This window comes from Nansenia antarctica (genome assembly GCF_963989245.1).
Source record: "Nansenia antarctica genome assembly, chromosome: 9".
NCBI classification, from domain to species: Eukaryota; Metazoa; Chordata; class Actinopteri; order Argentiniformes; family Microstomatidae; genus Nansenia; species Nansenia antarctica.
Genome location: NC_137679.1, coordinates 40478392 through 40501280, shown reverse-complemented (window position 1 = coordinate 40501280; position 22889 = coordinate 40478392). Strand labels below are relative to the sequence as shown.

At 44.1% G+C, this 22889-nt stretch overlaps 1 protein-coding gene across 1 annotated transcript; it reads right to left on the bottom strand.

The window, feature by feature from the left end:
* Positions 1-431: 431 nt before the first annotated feature.
* Positions 432-20875, bottom strand: LOC308165242 (apolipoprotein B-100-like). Its single transcript, XM_080539386.1, has 28 exons — positions 20789-20875; positions 20592-20624; positions 20258-20370; positions 19724-19869; positions 19154-19301; positions 18807-18959; positions 18193-18317; positions 18002-18087; positions 17038-17488; positions 15795-15909; positions 15554-15700; positions 14951-15150; positions 14171-14357; positions 13857-14027; positions 13549-13740; positions 13216-13383; positions 12901-13106; positions 12622-12804; positions 11969-12099; positions 11278-11488; positions 11010-11182; positions 10679-10842; positions 10472-10581; positions 9983-10356; positions 3919-9873; positions 3380-3491; positions 2391-2577; positions 432-1785 (listed from the first exon to the last, which is right to left on the bottom strand). The coding sequence occupies exons 1-28, from the start codon at positions 20841-20843 to the stop codon at positions 904-906; spliced, it is 11178 nt and encodes a 3725-aa protein (XP_080395512.1). The 5' UTR covers positions 20844-20875; the 3' UTR covers positions 432-903.
* Positions 20876-22889: the final 2014 nt, after the last annotated feature.

The window sequence follows — 22889 nt, the reverse complement described above, 5'->3', positions numbered from 1 at the left end:
GCTATGCGCTGGGGGTGCTTTTCAAAGTCTGGCCTAGAGCGCCTGAAATGCACGGGCCGGGCCTGAGGGGGTGTATATTATAACGGCACTCTGCTTTAGGGGTGGGCATCGACGATCGATAATTGATCGATAATTGATCGATAAGGATCTTGGTCGATCACAAAATAAAACATTTGGTCGATCACAAAATTTTTTTTTTTTTTTTTTTTTTTGTGATCGACCAAATGTTTTATTTTGTGATCGACCAAGATCCTTATCGATCAATTATCGATCGTCGATGCCCACCCCTACTCTGCTTGTCGTCATGCCTAACACCACCCCGCTAGCTGTGCCAAAATCCGCGATATATACCACTGTTATAGGGTGATTGATGGGTGGTGGCCGAGATTGATGCTAACCCAAAGTAATGAAAGAGATTCTTGCTCAAGGTAGACAATTGAAGTAAGGTTTTATTCCACACGACGTCGGGTGAGCTCTTTCACAGAGAGAGAACGCACACAGCAATGGCCACACACACTGTGCCCTTTTTAGATAGAATATTGATGATCAAGCAAACGGCTGTCTGACACAACTCATAACCGTTGACAAGGCTCCGTTCAGTCTACTTGACCACATAGAGGGTACACCAGCCATGCACATTCTACCTTTGCCCCCATAAAGAGGTGATCGCCATGGTAACCCAGTTACCTGACTCTCTGTCAGTTCTGAGTATCCTAAGTTTGTCCCTAGTTCACTTCAAGTGACATTTCACAAGTTACAAGGAGAGAACTATGCAGACTGAGAGTGAACAGTCTAAATGACACAGAGCTTGATTGGTTATTTCATAGTATTTAAGTATATATATATATATATATATATACAGTATATCAAGTATTTAAAGTGTACGCACAACGAAAACACATCCTAACAACCACGGAAGGGAAGGTTGACCTCAAGAACTCCTCCACTAACTTTCACATAGGCTTTGGCCTGTTGCAGAAGACCAGAGACGGTGTCAGACATTATTTCTTGATGGGGATTATGTAATAGAGTAGTAAAGAAGTAATGGTAGTAAAAGATGACCTCGGAGAAGATGCTATTCAGGATGTCAGACTCCAGGGAGTCTACAAACGACTGAGCCTTCTCAACAATGAACTTCAGGGTTTCACCAAACTGCTCCAGGAACATATCAAGGCTCTCCAGGTGCTTCACCAGATCCAAAACTAGGTGAAGGAGATCTCTTAGGGTTCTCCCTGCTGTCTGAACGAGTTCATTGGTGTAGGTGTCCAGGGAGACAGAGATCGTCTGGATGGCCTGCTCAAGCTTACTGGCAAGGCCGCTGGTCAGCTCCTTAAGGACCTCAGGCAGAGTGGTCATCTCCTCAGCGCCAGGCACCTTGAACTGGGTCTCCCTAAGGAACTTGATGGCAGCATCCAGGAAGACCTGGACAGTTTGCTGGTACCAGACAACAGTGGTCCTGAAGAACCTCGAGAGCTCGCTCAACATTACGTCATCAAACATAATTCTACCATCTTCGTGGTACTGATAACCATCTTCGTGGTAGACCTTTTCAATGAGCAAGCGAATGGAGCTCCATAGCCCCTCCACATGTCCAGTGATCTGGTACTTGTCAGCAAAGCTGGTCAGGCTGGATGTGATGGCAGGGAGTCTGTCCTTCAGACCAACGAGCATGTCATAGGGGGCCTCCAAGTTGCAGGAAACCTGCAGGTTCCGCATGTCAGTGTCCTGTGGACATGTGGCAGCGGTTTTGATGATGAAGATGTCAACATCATCCTCAGCAGTAGACTGTTGGAATAAGAAGAATCACACTAAGAGCACTGGCATAGCACCTAATACAGAGGCCCCCCGCAAGACTGTAACCCTAGCCCCCCAACACTCAAACAAACACCTATTCAGGTTTATTGTGCGCCCACAACACAAAGAGGGATTTACACAACGGCCCACCACAGTTTGAAAATAATGAATCATTACCTATGATCAAGAATAAGACCCAAACGGGTATTAAAATAACAGATTAACAGAAGCAGTTACACTTTTTTGTTGTTGTGATGGCCTGTTGACAGGCTACAATGCTGCATAGGTAGACTGGGTTAGAAAATGTGGCTTCTATTCGGGAAGACTGAGGGGAAAGAAAACTGCCACTAGGTGATTGTCTGGTACTGGGTAGGTTCCCTAAATACTCCCCCCCAACCCCCCCATTCCCATACCCCCTGCACCCCCACCTTGCAGGGGCAGTGGGGGTCTCGGCTGTGCCAGTGAATAAGACAAAAAAAAACGAAGGGAAACCCCATTTCAATATACCTATAACAACTCTATTAACAAAAACTATCTTAATTGTGAATGATAACAAAAATAATAAAAATGTAATGTCAAATGTGAAGGATACTCACAACATAGCGGCTGTAGAGTCTGGCGCTCAGCTGAGATGGGACCCTGCCCTGGAGCTGGAGACCCAGGAACCCAGTGGATGGAGTAGAGATGGAAGCACTGACTCCATCTCTGCCAGCAGCATAGCGGAAGTTCGCATCAGTGAAGGTTGGGCTGGTGATGTCCACATTCAGGGTGTGGCGGGAGGCACTGTAAAGTAGAAAACAAAATGTATAAGCATGATTGATATCTTCTCAAAGGTGTGGTAAAGGTGTAGGTAGACAGATAATTAATAGTCTTCAACTATGGGGATGGGAATGGCAATTTGCACCTTCGCTTTTAACTGACTGACAGACCTATCGCTCCCTCTATCTATCTATCTATCTACCAATATATATATAACACAGAAATACAACAAATTCAACAAATCACTCCATAAGTTGAATTGAGTCCATCTTAATGCAAGGAGGATAGTTCATGTCATTTTGGAATCAATATCTTTGTTTTTATAGGCTCTTTGATTTGCATGTCGGGATCCGATGTAATGATCGGAATATTCTTTCGAAAGATATGAATACATTTCCGCGTTGTTGAAAATCAATGACACATTGCTAGTCAACGAACACAGCTTGTTTTGTGAGCCTGCTAACAATGTAAAGTAGTGTTATATTTAACTAGGTAGTTTACCTAGTTATCCATTTTGTTGCAGTATTTTGGCTTGACTAGCGAGTTTGTGTTGTGATTCTCAACAACGTTGAAACATAGTTCTGTGTTTTAAAAGAAAAGTCTGAACATTTTGTTTGGTTGCCGACATATGGACCAAATGATCAGACTGTGTCACATATGCAGCTGCAACATTTGCAGGAAAAGCGCAATACAAATAAAAAGTTATTATTATTATTATTATTATTATTATTATATATGATCAACATTATAATACTAGATCTAAATAATGTGTTCAAATAGGTATTGTACATTGCAATAGGGCCTGTAGTGTAAAAGGTGTTGTTACCTCAGGGCCTGGGTAAGAACATGCTGAACATCCAGGGTCAGGTCAGCGTGGGTCAGGATCATCTTGTCAGTCAGGCTCAGGGCTTCATTCTCAACATTTGCTGTGATGGAAGCTTTTGAAGGAAATTAGAATTGTTTTTAGAAAGATTCAATAATAGTATGAAGTTGTGCTTACCGGTATATCTGTTTAATAATCCACAGTAGTTAAATAACATAAATTATGAACATGGTGTTACTTGGTACAGTAGCATTGCTTTGTAATTCTATGGCAATAGGGTTGAGCAGTTTGTATAATTAAACAAGTGGACCAAGGACTATATGTAATAACACATATTGCTTTACTCCATATACTATTACATAACAATTACCAAATTAGTATGTAACAACATGTTAATTCAGTATTGTTAGGTAATTACATCATTACCAAACAGGTAGAGGGGCAATCTATGCTGTATTACCAACAATCCAGTTACAGAATGATGTAAACGGTGTTTAGTTTTATCCTTATTGATGAATAATCTAGAGATTTAGATGCCTCACCATCCATGTCATGATCCAGGAAGACAATAACAGATGTAGCAGAAGACTTGAGTGTGACTTTGAAGACAGGGGCTTCACCCTCCATCTCAGCTACAAGGTTTGTGGTGTACACAGGGGAGACAATCTTGGCAGTGGCAGAGATCTTCTGCTTGGGGGCTGTCAGCTCCAGAGAAGTCTTCTCAAAGATGGTCAGGTCACCTAAGTTGCTTGGCTGAGACATGTCGATCACAACATCAGCTGTCAGGGATGACATTGGTGCAAAGTCAATGGTGGCCATGGCTATGTGCTTTCCATTTGTCGTGAATGCCAACAAGTTGGCCTCGTTGTTGCTGGTGAAATTCAGCGCTGCATACACATGGCTCAGGGATGCCTCTACAGCCAAGTTCTCATCCACATCCAACTCAAGCACCTTGGTCCCATGATTGCTGAGTTTTGCATTGGTAATGATCTTAGCGGTAGAGCGGAGGCCATCAGCGTTCAGGTAAATGTTGGCCTCGTTGTCCAGGACTCCCAACACATCTATATATTCCAGAACTTCGCCTTCAATGTTGCCCTTGGTGGCTGACTCCACAGAGATATACTCAAGGGTTCCCTCAAGCTTCAGGCTGTGGTCAGCCTCTAACTTGCCAACTGTCTTGATCAGGGGCACATTGAAATCACTCTTTAGTTTTAAGATAGAGGCAACATTTGCCTTAGTCTTGGTGTCTGCAATCATTTGCTGGTTGACTTCCAGGTTGAGGATGGGCAGCGCAATCTTAGCAACGGTTGCCACAGATACAGCAACTTCATCCATGTTCAGGCTGATGGTGCTGTCATGGGCTCCCTCAATGTGGGGGTTCTCCAGGGACAGAGCAGTGGCCAGTTTAAGCCCTCGCTTGGTGGTCAGTCTGGTGGTTCCATCAAGCTTGGCCTTCAGACCTTCAAACACAGAGGCTGTGGTAGCTCCTATGCGCAACACAAGGTCATCCTCACCATCGAGTCCAGCATTGGCATTCAGATTGAAGATGGCAGACTTGAAGGAGAGCTCTGTGATCAGGTTACCCAGAGAGGGAATGCTGACTAGACCCAGATTGTGGACATAGTTGCTTTTCTGGTAGAGGATCTTGGCATCCACATCAACAGATTGCTGAGGGGTGGTCAAGAGGTATTTCAAGCCAGTGATCTCATACAGGTTTAGCTCACTCATGGCAGGGGTGATGATGGACTGATCGATTCCAACAAGTTGGTTCAGTAAATCAAGAACAGCATTACCATCCGCAGCAGCATATATACCAAATTCCTTATTATTGTTGTCAATGGTGAAGTTGTACTGGTATTTGTACTGGTTGAAGCGAGCAAGAGCCACAGTATTGATATGTTGAGCATCAGGCTTGAAGGTAGCTGAGTAGTCATTCTGGAGATCAATCTTGGCGGTTGGAGCGTCATGGAGGCTAAGTTTTGTGTTACCCTTATTGTGGAAGTCAAACACAACCTCGAGGGGACGAATTACCAGATTGATGGAGTTGGACAGGACTCCACTGACCGCACCAACAAGCTCTGTGTCATGGGTTACCTTCAGCTCAACGTCTCCCATGTAAGCTTTTCCAGATGCCACCACAAGGCTGTTCTTAATTGCTGGGCCCTCAGCCTCAGAACGGGCATTAAATTTGATGTGGCCGAACATTGCATCAACATTCATGCTCTGCTTCAGCTTGAGAATAGGAGAGACTGTGTCACCGGAGAATGTCAGCACGGCAGTGCGGGGATTGATGGTGAAGCGCAGGTCACTTTTGTGGATGCCCTGATCAGCGTCAACGGTAAGAGTAATTGCCATGCTCTTCCCAGTGGTAACAACCTTCTGGTTCAGAGAGGCTTCATTGTGGTAGTCTGAAATGTCAATGTTGTGTTTGTAGGTGGTGTCCATAGAGGCAGATATCCAATCAAAAATGTCACTTGCAAAGAAGGCAGTGTTCACAAGTTCAGCATTGTAGGGTGAAGTGGTGACCTTGATTGTGGTCTTAGTTGAGGTCCTGAGCGGTAATACCAAGCTGTAGAAGGTCATTAATCCCTGGTGTTCAACTGCAAGTGCGGAATGGGTGAACTTCAGGGTCTCGACAACAACCACGCGACTCATTCTGCGAATAGCAACATGAGTAGTGGAGTTTAGGTTGTAGTTAAGGATCTCAAAACCGGTGGATGTGCCCTGGGAGGTCAGGAAAACAGTGAACTGAGGAGTCATATTGTTATCTGTAGAGTTCTGGAGCTCAGCGGAGGTCCTGAAGCTGTTGATGGGGGTGCTGACTTTGACCTCAGCGTAGAGCTTGCCAAAGCTTGGGACCATGATCTCACTGGGGATGTTGGGCAGTTTGAGCTCTGGAATCTGGAGGGTTGGGATGAATTTGGGATGAATTGATTTCTCAGCGGCAACCTTAGGAAGGGCTGGGAAGGAGAACTCTGGAAGGGCGATCTCGGGCAGGGTCAACTCAGGCAGGGCAGGTAGGTAGTTCATGGTCAGGTCTCCAAAGAAGGCATCCAGATCAACAATATGAATCTCAAAGTTGGCAATGAAATCAATGATCTCCAAAATTCCCTGTTTTAGACCATCAAAAGAAATGGTGGTGGCTGGCACACTGTGGAAACCCAGGAGGGTGAACTCAGGGATATCCAGCTGTGTGGGGATTTCAATCTCCTGAAGCTTGTCCAGGCTGATCTTCATGGCCGGAATGTCCAGGTCAGTGAGAGGGATGGTGAATGAAGGGAAATGTAGTTCAGCTGTCTTCAGTCCATTGGCAATTCCCTCAATGATCTGCTTAATTTCAGTTGGTTGGTTGCAAACCTCCTCACACACAACGCTGAACAAGTCGCTAAGGATGGTGATGGCCTTAGTGTAGTATTCGCTCACCTGCTGTAGGTAGGAGATTATTTCACCTCTGAGGTCCATATCAGTGATTCTCTGTTTCAGGTTCTCAGAGATTACTAGGTCATTGAAGACGGCATGGACAATGACATCCTTGAGTGTTTTGATCATGTCGACAACCTTGACTTCCCTCAGACGTTCAATAAAGTTAATTGCTGATGACACAACAAAATTGCCAAACTCTCTTGAAGCCTCCAGCTTCTGCTGGATCTCCAGTGCCTTGATCAGCTCGTTCACATAAACGGTGTATTCACTGATCATCTGGTTGGCCTCACCATTATAATCAAATGACTTAACCTTCTGGACAACAGCATCAAGATATTCATTCAAATGATTAATCACATGTTTCATCTCAGTAGCTTTCAGGTAATTGACGACTTCTTCCAGCATATGCATGAATTTGGCTGGGATATTGATAGGTTTCAGATTATTCGCTACCACCTGAATGGTTTCATCGATTTTGAAATGCTTAATGAGCTCCACAACCTTTTCCAGGACTGCTTCAATATGCTTGTCGACCTCATACTTGACAATCACCTCTCTCAATGTTCCATGGAGGGCATTCAACTTGCCAATAATGTCAAATTCCTGGATCACTTCCTTGACAGACTCAGCAATCTTGCTGATTATTTCAGTTGGAATCTCAGACATCAGCTCCTCAATATAGGCTTCCAAATTGATGGAGGAAATATAGCTCCTCAGATCCTTAACCAATTTGGTTCTGGTAAAGCTTTCAATTAAGTGCTTCAATTCACTCACAGCGTGCTCAAGTTTAGCCTTGAGCTCATACTGGGCATCAATGTCATGCAGGATTGCAATGCTACTGTCCTTCAGTTTCTCTGTGTCAAGCTGCTTGATGAGCTCTTCGATGACATCAAGGACTGCTAAGAGGATAGAGCTGTATTCCTTGATAAGCCTCTCAATTGCAGTTACAGGCAGGGTGCCACTCACAATGATCTCCTTCATAATATCAACAATGCCCTGGATACGGGATGCAATTTCTGTCACCAGGTTTTCCAAAGCAGCCCAAAGGTTCACGAGGCTGGCGTCCAGGTCTTCCAGAGTGAGGTTATACTCTTGGGTGAGGGCAATGAGGTCCTGTTTCAGCTGGACAGCCTTGCCTTCCAGGTTCAGGCCAATAACAAAATCACTCAATTCCTGGGGCAGAGCATCAAGCTTGGCCTTGATATCATCACTGTTGATGCACTCCTGCACTGCCTCTGCCATCCTCACAATAGTGATTTTTACATTTTCCAATTTCACAAAATTCCAACTTAAGGGGTGCCTAATCATGTGACTCTCAGTGCTCTTGTCATACTTCAGGAATGCAGAAACTGTGAATTCCTGGTTTTCATCGGTCAGTGGTTTCAGGAGGTCAGTGAGGAAGGTTCCAGACACCTCCAGTCCAAGCCTCTCCGCATTGTTGAATACATTTACTTCCTGACTGAGGGCATGGTTGTTCATCTTGGACTTCATCGTAAGTGTGGCCTTCTGCTCCTGGGGAGTCACAAGTGTGTCCATCTTGTTGTCAATTTCCAGTATTTCCAGTGTGAAGCTATTCAGCTGATTGGTGATGGAGGCTCTGCATTCATGTGAGCTGGTGAAAGCCATGGGCTGTGCTTTAATGAGGCCTTTTGCGTAGAACTGAAAACTTTGCTGTCCATCAGCATTGACGATGCATTCAAGATTGAAGTCAAAGGGAATTAAACTGGCGCGGACGGTGTAGTCGAGGCGGACAGACCGGGACTGGAAGCGGACGACATTTTCGATCCTGGCAGCAAGACCAACAACCTCAAGCTCAATGTTGTGGCTTATTTGAACTCCAAGGAGTCTTCCACGGGTGGTGCACCTAGCGTTAGCGGTTAGGTCAGCATATTTGATCGTGTATTTGATCAGCATATTTGATCGTGTATGGTTGATCCCTCCACCAACGTCAGTGAAAATAAGACTGCCAGTCAGGTCGACCTTGTAAAGCTCTGCTTTCAGCTGAGCCTCATTGACAAGACTGATCTCCAGAAGGTTCAGGTCATTATTCATATTTGCAGACACAGAGTAAGGCTCCAGGTCAATGGTGATGTCATGTGTGTATGTGATATTCTCACTGACAATAGCCTCAGCCTTTGAGCTAAAGGCAAGAGTAGAGAGAGTGACGGTCAGAGAATTAGCATTCTCAAACTTCATGCCTTGGAATGCACTCTTGGTCTCGATGGACAGGCTAGCTCTGGAGGCATCAAGTCCAGCGTTGAAGGTGTTCTCCATGGTCAGGGGTCCCGGCAGAGTGGTTTTTGCGCCCTGCACAGTGGTTTTTGCGCTTGTGGTCAGGCCATCCTTGTTAATTGTCAGGGTAGCTTTGTGTGCAGCTTCGTTCTCAATCAGCTTCACACTGGCATCACTGTTCACTGCTAGGCCATTGACATCCATGGAGGCAGTGAGCAGAGAATAAATGTGATTCTCAGATTGGTCAGCATTGGTCTCCATCTTGAGAGCGACTGCACCAGCACCAGCTGAGGCCTCAGCGTGGTTGTGGATCTTCATGCCAAGGACACGAGTATTGGTTTCACATTTCATGGACAGCTGGTTTTCCTTGAAGGCGAGTTCAGCAACGTGGGTCAGGAGGTCTTCGTATGCATTGGTGTTGGACACAAAAGACAGCTCACCATTGGCGAAGGATGCAGCAATGGAGTTCTGGGCCTGAAGAAGGGTTGAATCAATTTTCAGGGTGGAATCCATTTCTGCCTGAAGCCTGAGTGGTAATATGGTGAAAGATTGGGTAGTGCTGGTGATACCATAGATAAGTCCAGCGGTGGCTTTTGCCTCCAAGTTGCTATCACCAGAGATTTCTTCAGTGTTGACACCAGCTTGGCCAGTGTGCTCCAGAGATACACCCAGGCCAAGAGGACTTGTTGCCTCGATCTTGCTGCTGGATTTTATGTTGATCTTGTCAGTGACAGTCCCGATTTCCATGATGCTAATGCTGGCATCAAGAAGCTTGTGGCTCACAGAGGTCTTCACGTGGGCTTTGATGGAATCACCAGGAGTGCTTTCAAGTAATCCAGAGCCTAAGTGAAGACAAAAATAATGTATTTTAACATAACCATATGAATACCAGATTATGAATTTGATATGAATTAAAATGAAATAATTAGATGTTTGCAGGTGAGATTGTACCTTCAATCCTGATGGAAAGGAGGTCCAGAGGAGAACTGCCAACCACTTCAAACTTAGCTGAGTAGCTTGGTATCTCAACAGCATCTTTGCCAGCAGACACTGAGCCCTCCAAGTTGTAGAGGTTGCTGTTCATCTTGGTGGAAATCTCAGCTTTTCCAAAGTATGGCACAGATACAGCAAGGGTCTCAGGAACAAAAAGCTCAGGGATGGGGATCTGAATGGAGGCAAGCTCCATGCCAAGCAGGGGCACAACCAGGTGTGGGGTGGTCAGGGCAGCAGGGAAGTTCAGCTCCTCGGTGGATTTCCCACCAAGAGGCAGGGGGATGGCGATGGTGAATCGTTCATTGTTAAAGTGGTAAGCAGCTGCAGCTTCACTGTTTAAGGAAATAGTGATTTATATTAAGTAGATGATCAACTCTTCATTAGGAATCCCCAAAATGTACTAAATGAAAAACAATGATGCTAATTTTAACAATTACCCTTACTTACGCATTTAGGAACAGCTTCTCAGGAAGAGTGATCTCAGGCATCTCAGGGACTCTCAGGTTCTGCAGGTACGGGATATCAGCAGCGTATTTCTCCAGGTAGTTGTTGGTTGCCTTTAGTTGAGATAGGTATTGTTAATCAGTTCAAATGGAAGTCGTAAAGATAATGTAAAGATAAGAAATGTATGGGAAACACAACGTTTAATATTACCTCCACAGACTTGGTGAGGAAATGACGGACTTTCACGTCAGTCTGGCCCAACTGCAGATCAAGAACATCGTTGACCATCTTTTTGATTGTCTCAGCCTGGGGGAGGATGTTTTGGATCTCAGAGTTGATTTCAGACTTGATCTCAGCCTCAATCTTGCTGTCATCTAGAAAATAATGGAATATCATGAGGCACCCATGGATAATCGACAAACACATCTTGAGAAATGAATAGTCAAACAATTGTCAATAGTCAAACAATACAGCTAAATATGAATCAACAATGAAACCATGTTTGCACAAAAAAGTGAGAGGATATCAAAAACATCCATACCATATTTCAGGGTGATCTTTTGCACTGAGTTGGTCTCTGGGAGCTTGATGTCACTCTCAAGCTCAAATTCCAGTTCCTCGCCACGCTTCAGGTTGGCTGTAACTGTAGCGTCAGCCTTGAGTGAAGGGACGAGCAGCTGAACCTGCAGCATAGCATCCCTCATGGCTGCAATCCTATTTAACCACGAGGAAGGCTGATAAGTATGCAATAGAAACACAACAAAACTATAAAGAATAAAGAAATATGAGGAATTGCGATGTCAACTTACTTAGCACGACCAACCAGAGACAGCTGAGGGATGTTCTTGTTGATGAGGTCAATGGAGATGGAGTGGGTTCCTTTCCCCTTAGTGTTGCCATCGACAACACCCAGTCTCAGTCCAGCCTCCAGGTCAAACTCAGGGATCTGGATGTCAGCGGTGACGGTGTGCTTCCTCCTGTTGTACTTCACGGATGCTGTGGCCTCAGTGGGTTCAGCACCTGTGTTCATGTTCATGATAAGTTAACAACAGTTAGACAGATAAGATAGCCAGACTGTGTTTACCACCTCAAATTAATTAATTTAGGGTTAGGGTTAGCCCAGCCAAATCCACGTTTAGAGGTAGCTAGCAAACATTACATTGATCATACTCGTAAGACTTTTCACTTTTCAAAAAATGCCGGTCGAGAGGATGCTGGCGTTGCTTGTTTTCGCCGCTTCCCCGCAAGAAATCTAGATATACTTGCAGTACACAGAGTAGATTGTCCTACAAAGACATTTTACTACTCGATCTTTCCTGTTTGTAAAGCGTCTTTGAGTGTCTAGAAAAGTGCTATATAAGTCTAATGTATTATTATTATTATGTTAAAAACAAAAAGTTTAGTCATCAAGGGAAAAAAAGGGAAGAAAAAGATGGTAAAAGAATTCTATCACTTTATATCCCTCACTAACATGACACATTCTCTCTCTTCTACAGTCACCTTCAGCCTTCAGGACCAGCTTCACCATGTCAACCTTCTGGCCGCCTTCTTCGCCCTCCCTTAAGAGTTCGTAGCCGACGGTGGCAGTGTATTCAGAGACCTCGCCGGTGGGATGGAGCTCGACAGCAAGCCTAAAGAAATGTTTTGTTGTCATTAGTTTGACCATTAAGATGATTTCTCTTTTAATTAGTAAACAGTATGTGCTCAGAAGCTCTACCACTTACATTTACATGTTTGGCATTTAGCTTATTCCAAAGCGACTTACAATCAATACATTTGACTAAGCAAGTGAATCATCAATCCACCAGTCGTAGCAGGAAGAGTAATCTAGCTCAGGCCCAGGGCCATTGGCAGTCTCAGTGATAGAAGGAAACATATATATATATTTATTTATTTATTTATATATAGACACTATATATATATTTTTTTTATATATAGACACTGGAGAACAGAGAAACAGTACAAGGGGGGCAATAGAAGTCATAGGGGACACAGTAAAGGGGAAAAGTGGGTGTCTCAGGAGACGCAGTGCTGGGGGGTAGTAGATGTCTCAGGAGGAGCATTTAAGGTGTAACCTGAAGAGATGGGTCTTCAGTCTCCGACAGAAGATGGGTAGTGACTCTGCAGTTCTGCCAGTGTAGTGAAGAACTTACTTGCTGTCTCCGGTGAAGGGGAAGTAGGGCGCATCATCATGGGAGCTAGCATCAGTGTACTGCAGGGTGGTGCAGGACTGCATGCCAGCAAACACAGGTTTGCACTCAGACACATCAACTCGGTCCTCTACCATTGGTGGGATGGTCTTCACTTCAGCAGAGGTGATTGCATGCAGGGAGTTGCTGTATTTTGGGTAGAAGAAAGACATTTTAAAAGCTGTGAAATGTAAATGTTAACATTAATGGCTGTGAAAAAGTACCGTAACTGTAAATTCGTACGTGATGCTGATGAGCTTGGTAGGGCCTTGGGGAGCAGGGATGGTCAGCTTGACCTGGTTGTCAGCCATGGCGACCTTAGCACTGAGCCCGCTCTCATGGTACAGGTTGGTGTGCATGTCCAGTCCAGACAGGACGTACTCAGGGATGTGGGAGCCAACATGGGTCACAAACTCAATTCCAGCAGAGGGCATGAAGGAGACCTCGCTCTGTAGGAAAGAGATCAGGCACAATGAGTTATACATAGAATTACATTTTTATTCATGTAAAAGGGTATGGTAAGTAAATAGATCTTTGCAAAGGAATAAAATAATTGACCATGTCAGGTGCAATGTGAAGTCCTCCCTTGATACCAGGGGTGAAGGTACCAGACAGGGCAATCTTGAGAGGAACACCAGTGGCAGTTGGCAGGAAGAATTCGTTGTCCATGAAGATGTAATGGGCGAAGACTTCATTGTCAGCCTTTGTCATCAATCCTTCCATCAGCTGTGGAACATGAAGATAGAAAGCATGTTAAACAGATAGAGAGAGATGTAACACATTTCTGGAATGCATATGATTTTTGCAATGTAAAGTAGCATCATTATAAACTACTATAATTATTCAACTGTGATCTTATGTGGTTGAGTTTGCGTGGGTACTTGTACATACAGCACTGGGGAACATCTTAAGGAAGTTATCAATCATCAAGGCAGCAGAGTAGGCCATCTCCTCCATCTCGTTGGTCTTGAGGTATCCAAGCTCATTACCCAGCAGCCTCAGGTAAACCATGGCCTCAGGGGACTCCTGGGCCTTCAGGTCCTTCACCAATTTTTTAAAGTTGTCTCCAATTGTCCTCATTATCTTGGGTGGTTAAAACAATATGAGTCCAAAAGTAAGTTAATCGTGTCTAATTCAACTTTTGCAATGATTGAATATTTGGTATGAAAAAGGGAACAAGAGAGCATTATTTTGAATACCGATCTCTTCCTTCTTCCACCCAACAAAGGTACGTTCCTGATCCATTGGTAGACATCGTAGACATCGCCAATAACACTGACAACGGCGGTCTCTGTTGCGTCATGTAAGAATCCACCAAATCCGAACAAGGCCTGAACAGTTGGCTCAAATCCTTTGCCCTTCATGCCAACCTTGAAAGTGAAAATAAGTGAATGTACTGTATATGGTCAAATTGATTTCTGTATATGGTCAAATTGACAGAAAAAGTAAAGTTGAATAGATGCATGATTTTCTTAAAAAAAAAAAAAAAACTAGGTAGAATTTGAACTTTTACCTCCACTATGTCAACATCATAGCCAAAGGCCTTCAGGGTCATCTCCAGCATGACTTCTTTGGGTATCAAAGATCCATCAAAGATCATGTTTCCTTCTACAAATCCAACCTTGTAGTTGCGGGAGAACCAGGGGACTATGGCATTAGCCTCATTGCTCTGCAGGGCATCTAGAATCTTCTGTTTCAGCCTGTAATAGGAGGAAGGATTAACACAAAGGTGATTTATATAATTATAATAATAATAATAATAATAATAATAATAATAATAATAATACATTTTATATATGGGTGCCTTTCAAGGCTCTCAAGGACATCTTACAAGACATACCGGTAGTTCAAAACCACATATCAAAACATTATAAAATCAACAAAGCAAAGTCAGATTAGTAACAACAAACTAAATACAGCAGGTCAAACCAGATATGCCATTGTGAAAAGGTGTGTTTTAATACTGGATTTGAAAATGGAGAGAGTGTCAATATTACGTATGTTAGGTGGCAGAGAGTTCCAAAGGCGGGGAGCAGAACGGCTAAAGGCTCTAGATCCCATAGTAGTCAGGTCAGGCAGAAGGTATGACAAGTTGGTTGGCAGAGGAGGATGTGAGACTTTCGGGAGGGAGTGTTAGTAAGAAGAAGTTCAGAGAGATATGAAGGTGCTAGGTTATGGAGAGCCTTAAAGGTGAAAAGGAGAATATATGATGATAAAGGGACAATTGAAAGAGAACTTCTATTTATGTTAGCTGAAGCAGTGAAATGTTGATGTATATAAATGTTATACATACTCGTTGATCTTAGGATCAGTGGAGGCCAGGATGTTGGACAAGTGGGAGAAGACAAAGCTCTTGAATTGCCTGCCGACAGCAGAAGGCATCTGAGCCAGTTCACTGGGCTGGGGGTCCTTCATCAGCACAAGGTAGGCAGCAATACGCTTCTGCAGAGGGCTATCACCATCCAACATCACCTGCACCAACACCTCTCTGCCCTGTGACAAGGACAACATATTGACCCATTAAGTATTAATATGTCCTATTTATTTATAGGTATTTACAGTATTTACAATGTCCTCCAAAGACACTTAGATTTAATACTTTAATTTAATACTACTTTAATACTACTTAAAGTAGTAATACTACTTTAATACTACTTTATACTTTCTTTTATTTATTATTCTTTTTTGGTTTATTTTTATTTTACTACTCGATCATTTCAGTTTGTAAAGCGTCTTTGAGTGTCTCGAAAAGCGCTATATAAGTCTAATGTATTATTACTATTATTATTATTATTAATAATAATAATAATAATAATAATAATAATATAGTAAACACAATGAAAACATGTGATTCTCCATTGTTGTTTTCAAGCTAATAGTTGATATTTTGGCTAACCTCCTCAGGGACAGGGGTCTGTCTGTAGGCCTGGATGGCAGCCTGCTGGACAGCCAGGGAGGCTTCAGGTTTGTTGACACACTGGATCACAGCGGACTTCAGGGCAGGGCTGGCGGCTCCCAGGGCTGCGCCCATGTTACCAATGACCTGGAGAACAGAAAGCAGCAGATGTTACTTTGTCTGATTACATTTCTTTCCATCTCGAAGTGAGTTTGATCACTGGGACTGATGGTGCACTCACCCTCAGGGTCATGAAGGTGTGTTCCTGGTCACCGGTGCAGTCACCCAGCTGGCCAGCCATGAACTCAGCGACAGCGTGGATCTCAGGGGTCACTTTGCCCTCAGCCTTGTAGAACCTGATGAGAAACACAATATTCTACAACAGCATGTTTGGATACTGGATTCTGATTGGCTAGCAACAGTGATAAATACCCCAACAACCTTCAGTTCAGGCCGCATTTCCAGTATCAATGCGCCTCCCAATCAATCTGATTAAGAACACCCGTGCTGACCTACAATGCAATCGTTGATCTTGTTTATGGGTCTATATTCTGTGGCGGAAGGATATATGTATTCTGAAACGATTAATGATTGTAAATAAATGAATTTAATGTTACAACTGTGTATTTTTATTTATTTATATATATATATATATATATATTATGTGGTGGCTGTTGTAGAAAAGCAATTTACCATTTGAGGGCGGGGGTAGTGGAGACATTTACCACTGGTACAGGGTTGTGGCACGAGGCGAAGCCAACTTACCTCTCATGGTAAACTGCTTACGTAAAATATGTTAAACATTACAGATGTTACAGATAATACATTCTAATAACAACATGTATTATATTAGAGGTCCATGAATGAAATCTAATAATTCTACTAATATTCATCCCAGCCAGGACCCCAGCCACCCAAATCATAAATTGTTTGAACTACTGCCGTCGGGGAAACGGTACCGTAGCCTCGGGGCAAAAAACCCAGAGGATGTCGAACAGCTATTTCCCACAAGCCACCAGGCTCCTAGGGACCTGCACTGACATAAGGCATCCCCACTGCATCCCCACTGCATTAACAAAACATATTTGACTACCTGACTACTTGGTCACTACCTACCTGTATTGTATACTGCTCCATTTTTGCACCGTGTGACAGTACACACAGTGTGTCACATCTCACTGCAACCTGCACAGGGTTTTTGCACAACCTGACATGACTTGAACCTGCTGCTATCATCTATTGTATTATTGACGCTATTGTATATACAGCTATTGCTGATTGTTGGCTGTTGTTTATATTCTGCTCATTCTTTTATTGATTTTGTTGTTTATATCCTGCTTATTCTATTATTGAGTTTGTATTTTCTGCCATTTCTGACTATGTCTTATCGAACCTGAACCCAAGAAATGTACTATTTGTATATCCATACATTGATGTAATGAAAGCAACTCTGATTCTGATAATCATTATAAGTGCACACTCACCTCTTGACAGCATTGCTCAGAGCATACATGATGAGCTTGCTCTGCTTGTTTTGAGCCATAGCCAGGATGTCATTGACCAGGAGGGCAGAGGGGTTGGGCAACAGTCCCATGGCGAACACGGTAGCATCAACCGCAATGGCAGAGTTGTCGAAGGTCCTGAGGATCTGCATGATGGCGCTGCTGCATTCTGGGGTGCCGCACTGGGCCAGAACCTGGTAGGTCAGGGGTCCCGACACTTCCAGGGCCTCGGGGACAGCAGGGCTCAGGGTTTCAGCTTTCATTCCACGGACCATGGTCACCAGCTTCTGGAAGAGGTGGGCCCTCTTCTCACCGCTGTTGGACTGGGACAGAGTGGCCAGTTCCCTCAGGACAGCCAGAGCTGCGTCCTTGTCCTGGACAACGCTCTTGTCCTCAGCAGCCTCCATGGGCAGCCCCATAACATTGGCCTCATCTGGAGACAGACAAAGACCACATCTTAGACATCAGAATTAAGCAATATCACACGAGAGGGAGTGCTGTTATACTGAATATCAGCACGGCTGTGATTCGGTCGTAGGTACGAGGCCGCAGGCCAATCACAGCCGTGCTGATATTCAGTATAACAGCACGACCTTGTGTGTGATATTGCTTTTATACAACAGTTCTACAGCGCCATTTATTAGTTAACAGTAATAAGCGACAACAGTTATGATCATTTGTTTTGGCTCCGGCAAAAAAAATAGTTCCGCAACTGAACTTCAACTGGACTGTTGCCTAGTAACCTGAACACAAACATCCGCAGGCTAGCTACTTTGTATTAACGGTCATTTAATAGAACACCCGTGCGGCGGAGTGATACATAATTAAAAGTCCCAGTGCCAGTTACTTGGTCGGAACTAACTGTTGTATAATAATTATTTAAACTCTCTGATTGTTTGAGACATCCACATCATGAGCATGTAAGTGACTAGATTAAAATGCTTACTGTGGTCAAAGACTCTCTTGTTGTAGGTGGACACCTCCAGCAGAGTCAGAGACTGTTTGCCAACGTTGGTAACTCCATATTGTCCTCTGTGGAGAGAAGAATAGATAGTAAATATACATCACATCTCTAAATGGACTGGCATAACAAGGAACGTGGATGACTGTGAGAGAGCATTAGAATGTTTGACTCACTTGTGAGAGAAAGGCACCAGGATGTGGGTCTCAGTGCAGACACCAGAGGTCATGTGCTTGTGCTCATTGTCAAACTTGTAGTTGCAGGTCTGGGAGCTCCTGATCAGCTGGGCAAGAGGGTAGTGCTGTAGGGAAGGGGGGGGGGGGGTTATTGTGACAGGTTATTGTAGTTCGGTTTTGAGTGGATCTCATATATATATACTGTATATGTAATATTCTACAACAGCATGTTTGGATACTGGATTGGCTAGCAACAGTGGTAAATATCCCAACAACCTTCAGTTCGGACCGCATTTCCAGTATCAATGCGCCTCCCAATCCATCTGATTAAGAACACTTGTGCTGACCTTGTTTATGGGACTATATTCTGTGGTGGAGGGATATGTATTCTGAAACGATTAATGATTGTAAATAAATGAATTTAATGTTACAACTGTTTATTTGTTTTTTTATATTATGTGGTGGCTGTTGTAGAAAAGCAATTTACCATTCGAGGGCGACTCAACCCTGTACCAGTGGTAAATGTCTCCACAACCCCCTTCCTCCCATGGTAAATTGCTTACTTATATCACAGCATGCGTATCCCATTCTAAGCAGCACCCTGGAACTCTTACCATGCCAGAGATGAGGGCCAGGGGGCTGGTGTGGCCCCTCTGGGGGACAAAGTGGTCACATTTGGACAGGTCCCTGGTGAGGGTGACGTCAGTAGCGATGTCTTCCCTGCTGTTGACAGAATAGCCGGTCTTGCACACGCCGTGGATGGTGGGCTGAACGGAGGTAACAGAAGAGAGGTAAACAGTTTGTTAGCACACTACCAAAAATATTCTGACCTAATGTTAAATGCCCTAACCCTAATAGAACCAGTAGTGTTTACATGTTAGATATTATTCAGTACACTGCTTTAATGGAGTACAATACTACAGGTTAATGCGAGGGGTGTTTTTTTGGCAGATTGATGGACCATTTTCTTGTTCTCCTCCTCCTCCACCAGGGGCACGGCCAGGGCGGAGACGATCCCCCTCTTGATGTTCAGGATGGTCATGGTCTCGCCCTCCTCTGGGTACAGTTTCACATCGTACACTCCCTCGACCACCACCTTCAGAGGATGTCTGGACAAGGAGAGAGAGGTCAGAGGTTGTTTTACCAGCTCATTTCATTCATGTATTTCTTTTTTTTGGCAGTCCCACTCATATTTTTTTTCATTTTATTGTGACAGAGACAGTAGAGATTTGACAGGAAGGATGGGTGAGAGAGAGAGAAGGGATGACATGCAGGATATGTCCCCGGACGGAATCGAACCGGGGACCCTGCGGTTACATGGTCAGCGCTTAACCCGCTACGCTTAACCCGCTATTAACCCGCTATTTCTAAGCGCCCCCATTCATGTATTTCTAAACATTTATTATCATGTAATCTGTACAGTAGAAGAGAGGATTATGCACTTGTACAACTGAGGAGGCCCACAGAAAAGAGACGGTAGGTTTTAAACATACAGGATGGGATAAAGGGACACCGTGACAGGGATACTGACTTCTCCATGGCAACAGCAAAGGCATCAGAGCCAGGGCCAGGTCCGAACACAGGGTTTCCCTCTGCGTCCGTATCGACCACCTCACTCAGGCTACAGCCCGTGGTGCGCAGGATGTAGCTGCAAGTCTGAGGGACTTCCATTTCAACCTGCAGGGAGAAGCACAGAGTTTAGAGGATTGTTTCTTTGCAGCAACGGGTCACTTCAGTCAATATTGATAGACTGAGGTGAAGGGTGAATGCTCTGAAGTATGCTCTGAAGACACCGATAATTGTACAATAGTTACACAATAATGCCAGCGAGGGCATGATTTATCGACATATATTTGCGCATCCTGGGGATGCAGGATGCACAGCAGAGTGCCGGCAAATCCCTACCGAGGGACAATATTTATGATAAATCACGACAAACAAATACAACACATCGGCGTAGGTCGCTGTGTAAGCCTCTCGGCCAATCAGAACGCTTGTTTTCACTTTTCATCTCTGAACACATTGTGACACCTTTGAAAATAAGCATAGTTGTAATGACACCCACCTTGCAAGAGACCTTGGGTCCATTCTTGAGTTGGGAAGCTCCTTTTATGGCATTCAGGGACTCGGCGTCATACTGGTATTCATACATATGCAGGGTCTTGTACCTCTTGGCCACTAAGGGAAGAACAGATATATATTTGAAGGGCGTTCAAATGAAGCGAAATAAACAGCTAATTACATTGATTAATGCAGGTAATTTATTTACTACTGGGAAACAGAGGGAACATTAATTGTACCAACACAGCTCACTTGGAATCAGACTTTTTAAGGATCTACAGATGGCTATTCAAATTGATGTCACAGATAAAACAAATGGTTTATGTTGTGTAACTTACACAAGCAGGTTGGGTGTTCTTCTTCTTGAGCATCTATGATGAAGTAATGCATACAGTATTTAAATTTACATCGTTTACATCGTTTTCCACATCAAAATATCATCATAAAGTCATAAAACATGACTATAAGGATACAATTTACTCTTTCTCAAGACAAATCAACTACTGCTCCAGGGAACAGTCAGAGAGGTACTTACAGGCCAAGGCAGATGTGCTCAGCAGTAGCAGAAGGTAGAGCTTAGAGTCCCCCATGATGGGTTCGTTGAAGCTCTCTCCTTAGGTTTGAGAGTACTCGATCGAGACTGGTTCCTCAACCACAGCACAGGGCGTTTCTACCCCTCAGCAGAGCCCATAGGCAGGGGAGGTTGGAGCCTCAGACAGTACTGCCCCAGCTCCAAAGTCCATCCCTCCCATCAGGGGCAAAGGGTTTAGTAAGGCTGCTTACCTCTAACCTCACAAAGAGGTGACCAGAGATGTTTTACAAAAGGGCCAGGGAAATACTAGAGAACTTTGTTAAAATCCCCCAAGGGGAATCAAGCTGGACAGCTTCAGTTCTTCTGTCTGTCTGTCTGTCTGTCTGTCTGTCTGTCTGTCTGTAAGTAAGAAAGTAATGTTTCTTTATATAGCACACGACAAAAACAGCCGACCAAAGTGCTTAACAGAAAACACTAGTAAAAGAGAAACAACAGATACAAATACACGTGCAAAAATAAAAGTACAAAAAGTGTTGGGAGGCAGGCTCACCTCAGGTCAAAGGCCAGGGAGAAAAGGTGTGCTTTTGCAAAGATGTTTAAAGCCTCGATGCTTTGGGCGGATCTGACGTGGAGGGGGAGACTATTTCAGAGCCTATAGGGCTGCTTTAGAGAAGGCTCTATCCCCTCTGGTTTTGAGTCTGGTCCTAGGGACCTCCAGCAGCAGTTAGTCAGCTGACCTAAGGGCTCTGGATGGGGTATGGTGGCGCAATAGGTCAGCCAAGTACGAGGGTGCCCGCCCGTTAAGTGCTTTAAAAACAATCAAAAGTAATTTAAAATCGATACGTAAGCGGACGGGGAGCCAGTGGAGTGAAGACAGGATTGGGGTTATGTGGTCACGCTTCTTGGTGCCGGTGAGGAGTCGAGCAGCAGCATTTTGTACTAGCTGCAGCTGACGGAGCAGAGACTGGTCGATGCCAACATACAAGGAGTTGCAGCCGGGTTGTTATGAAGGCATGGATCACCTGAGGAAGATAGGCCCTTGTTTTAGCAAGGAGTCTGAGGTGAAAAATACAATGTTTGACCACAGAGCAGACCTGCTTGGTGAATTTGAAGTCACTGTCAAAAATCCCTCCAAGATTTCTGACTGAGGAGCAGGTGTTTGAGCCAAGGGGACCTAGCAAATAGAATGATCTCAGTCTCATTTATAGCCTACCTACTATTTATAGCCTCTCATTTAATTTGAGGAAGTTTGCACTCAACCATGCTTTGATGTCATATAATAATATAATACAATAACAATACAATGCAACACAACAATGACTACTATACTACTTGATATCACAAATATACGGCAATGAGGAGTAAGGCAAGACCGGGGCACCAGAGAGACGAGTGAGAACCCCACCCCCCCCGGCCCCCCAACAACAAAACCGGAGACACCAGCAGGAGACAGGCAGAGCGAGCCATCGTCCTTCTGCTGTGGTTTTCTTCAGTGGTGAGAGCTCAACATGTCCTAGGCTGTGCTTGTAGCCTGATCACAGTACATCTAATACCTGCTGGGGTTTTCTTCAGTGGTGACAGCTCAACATGTCCTAGGCTGTGCTTGTAGCCTGATCACAGCACATCTAATACCTGCTGTGGTTTTCCGGTGAGAGCTAAACACCTACTTCTTGATTCAAGCACAATATCTCATCATACACATCACACACATCACACTCTGTCAGACAGTCTGAGATTCTCTCTACAATGGTGTTGTTCACACTTACCGTTGGACAGCTGTTTCTGGTCATCTTCTCCTGTGAGTGACTCCATCCTAAATTATTATGCATCTGTTCTCATTCTTTGTCCTTTTCGGTCTTATTCTCTGTCTCTCTTTCTTTCTTTCGCAAGCATCACACTTGATTTGTTCCTCGATTTGACAACAGAAGCAGTCTTCTACTTTAAGTTCTTATTCATTGCTTATTTCATCTTGTTGATGCGATTATTTTGCATTTGGCCCAGAAAGTTCTGCTAAGGTGTCAGAGGATATAGGAAAGTAATAAAATGCACACCATCAATGCTGTTTTACAATCTTAAGTGAGCACTGTAAAGCCTAATTATGTAA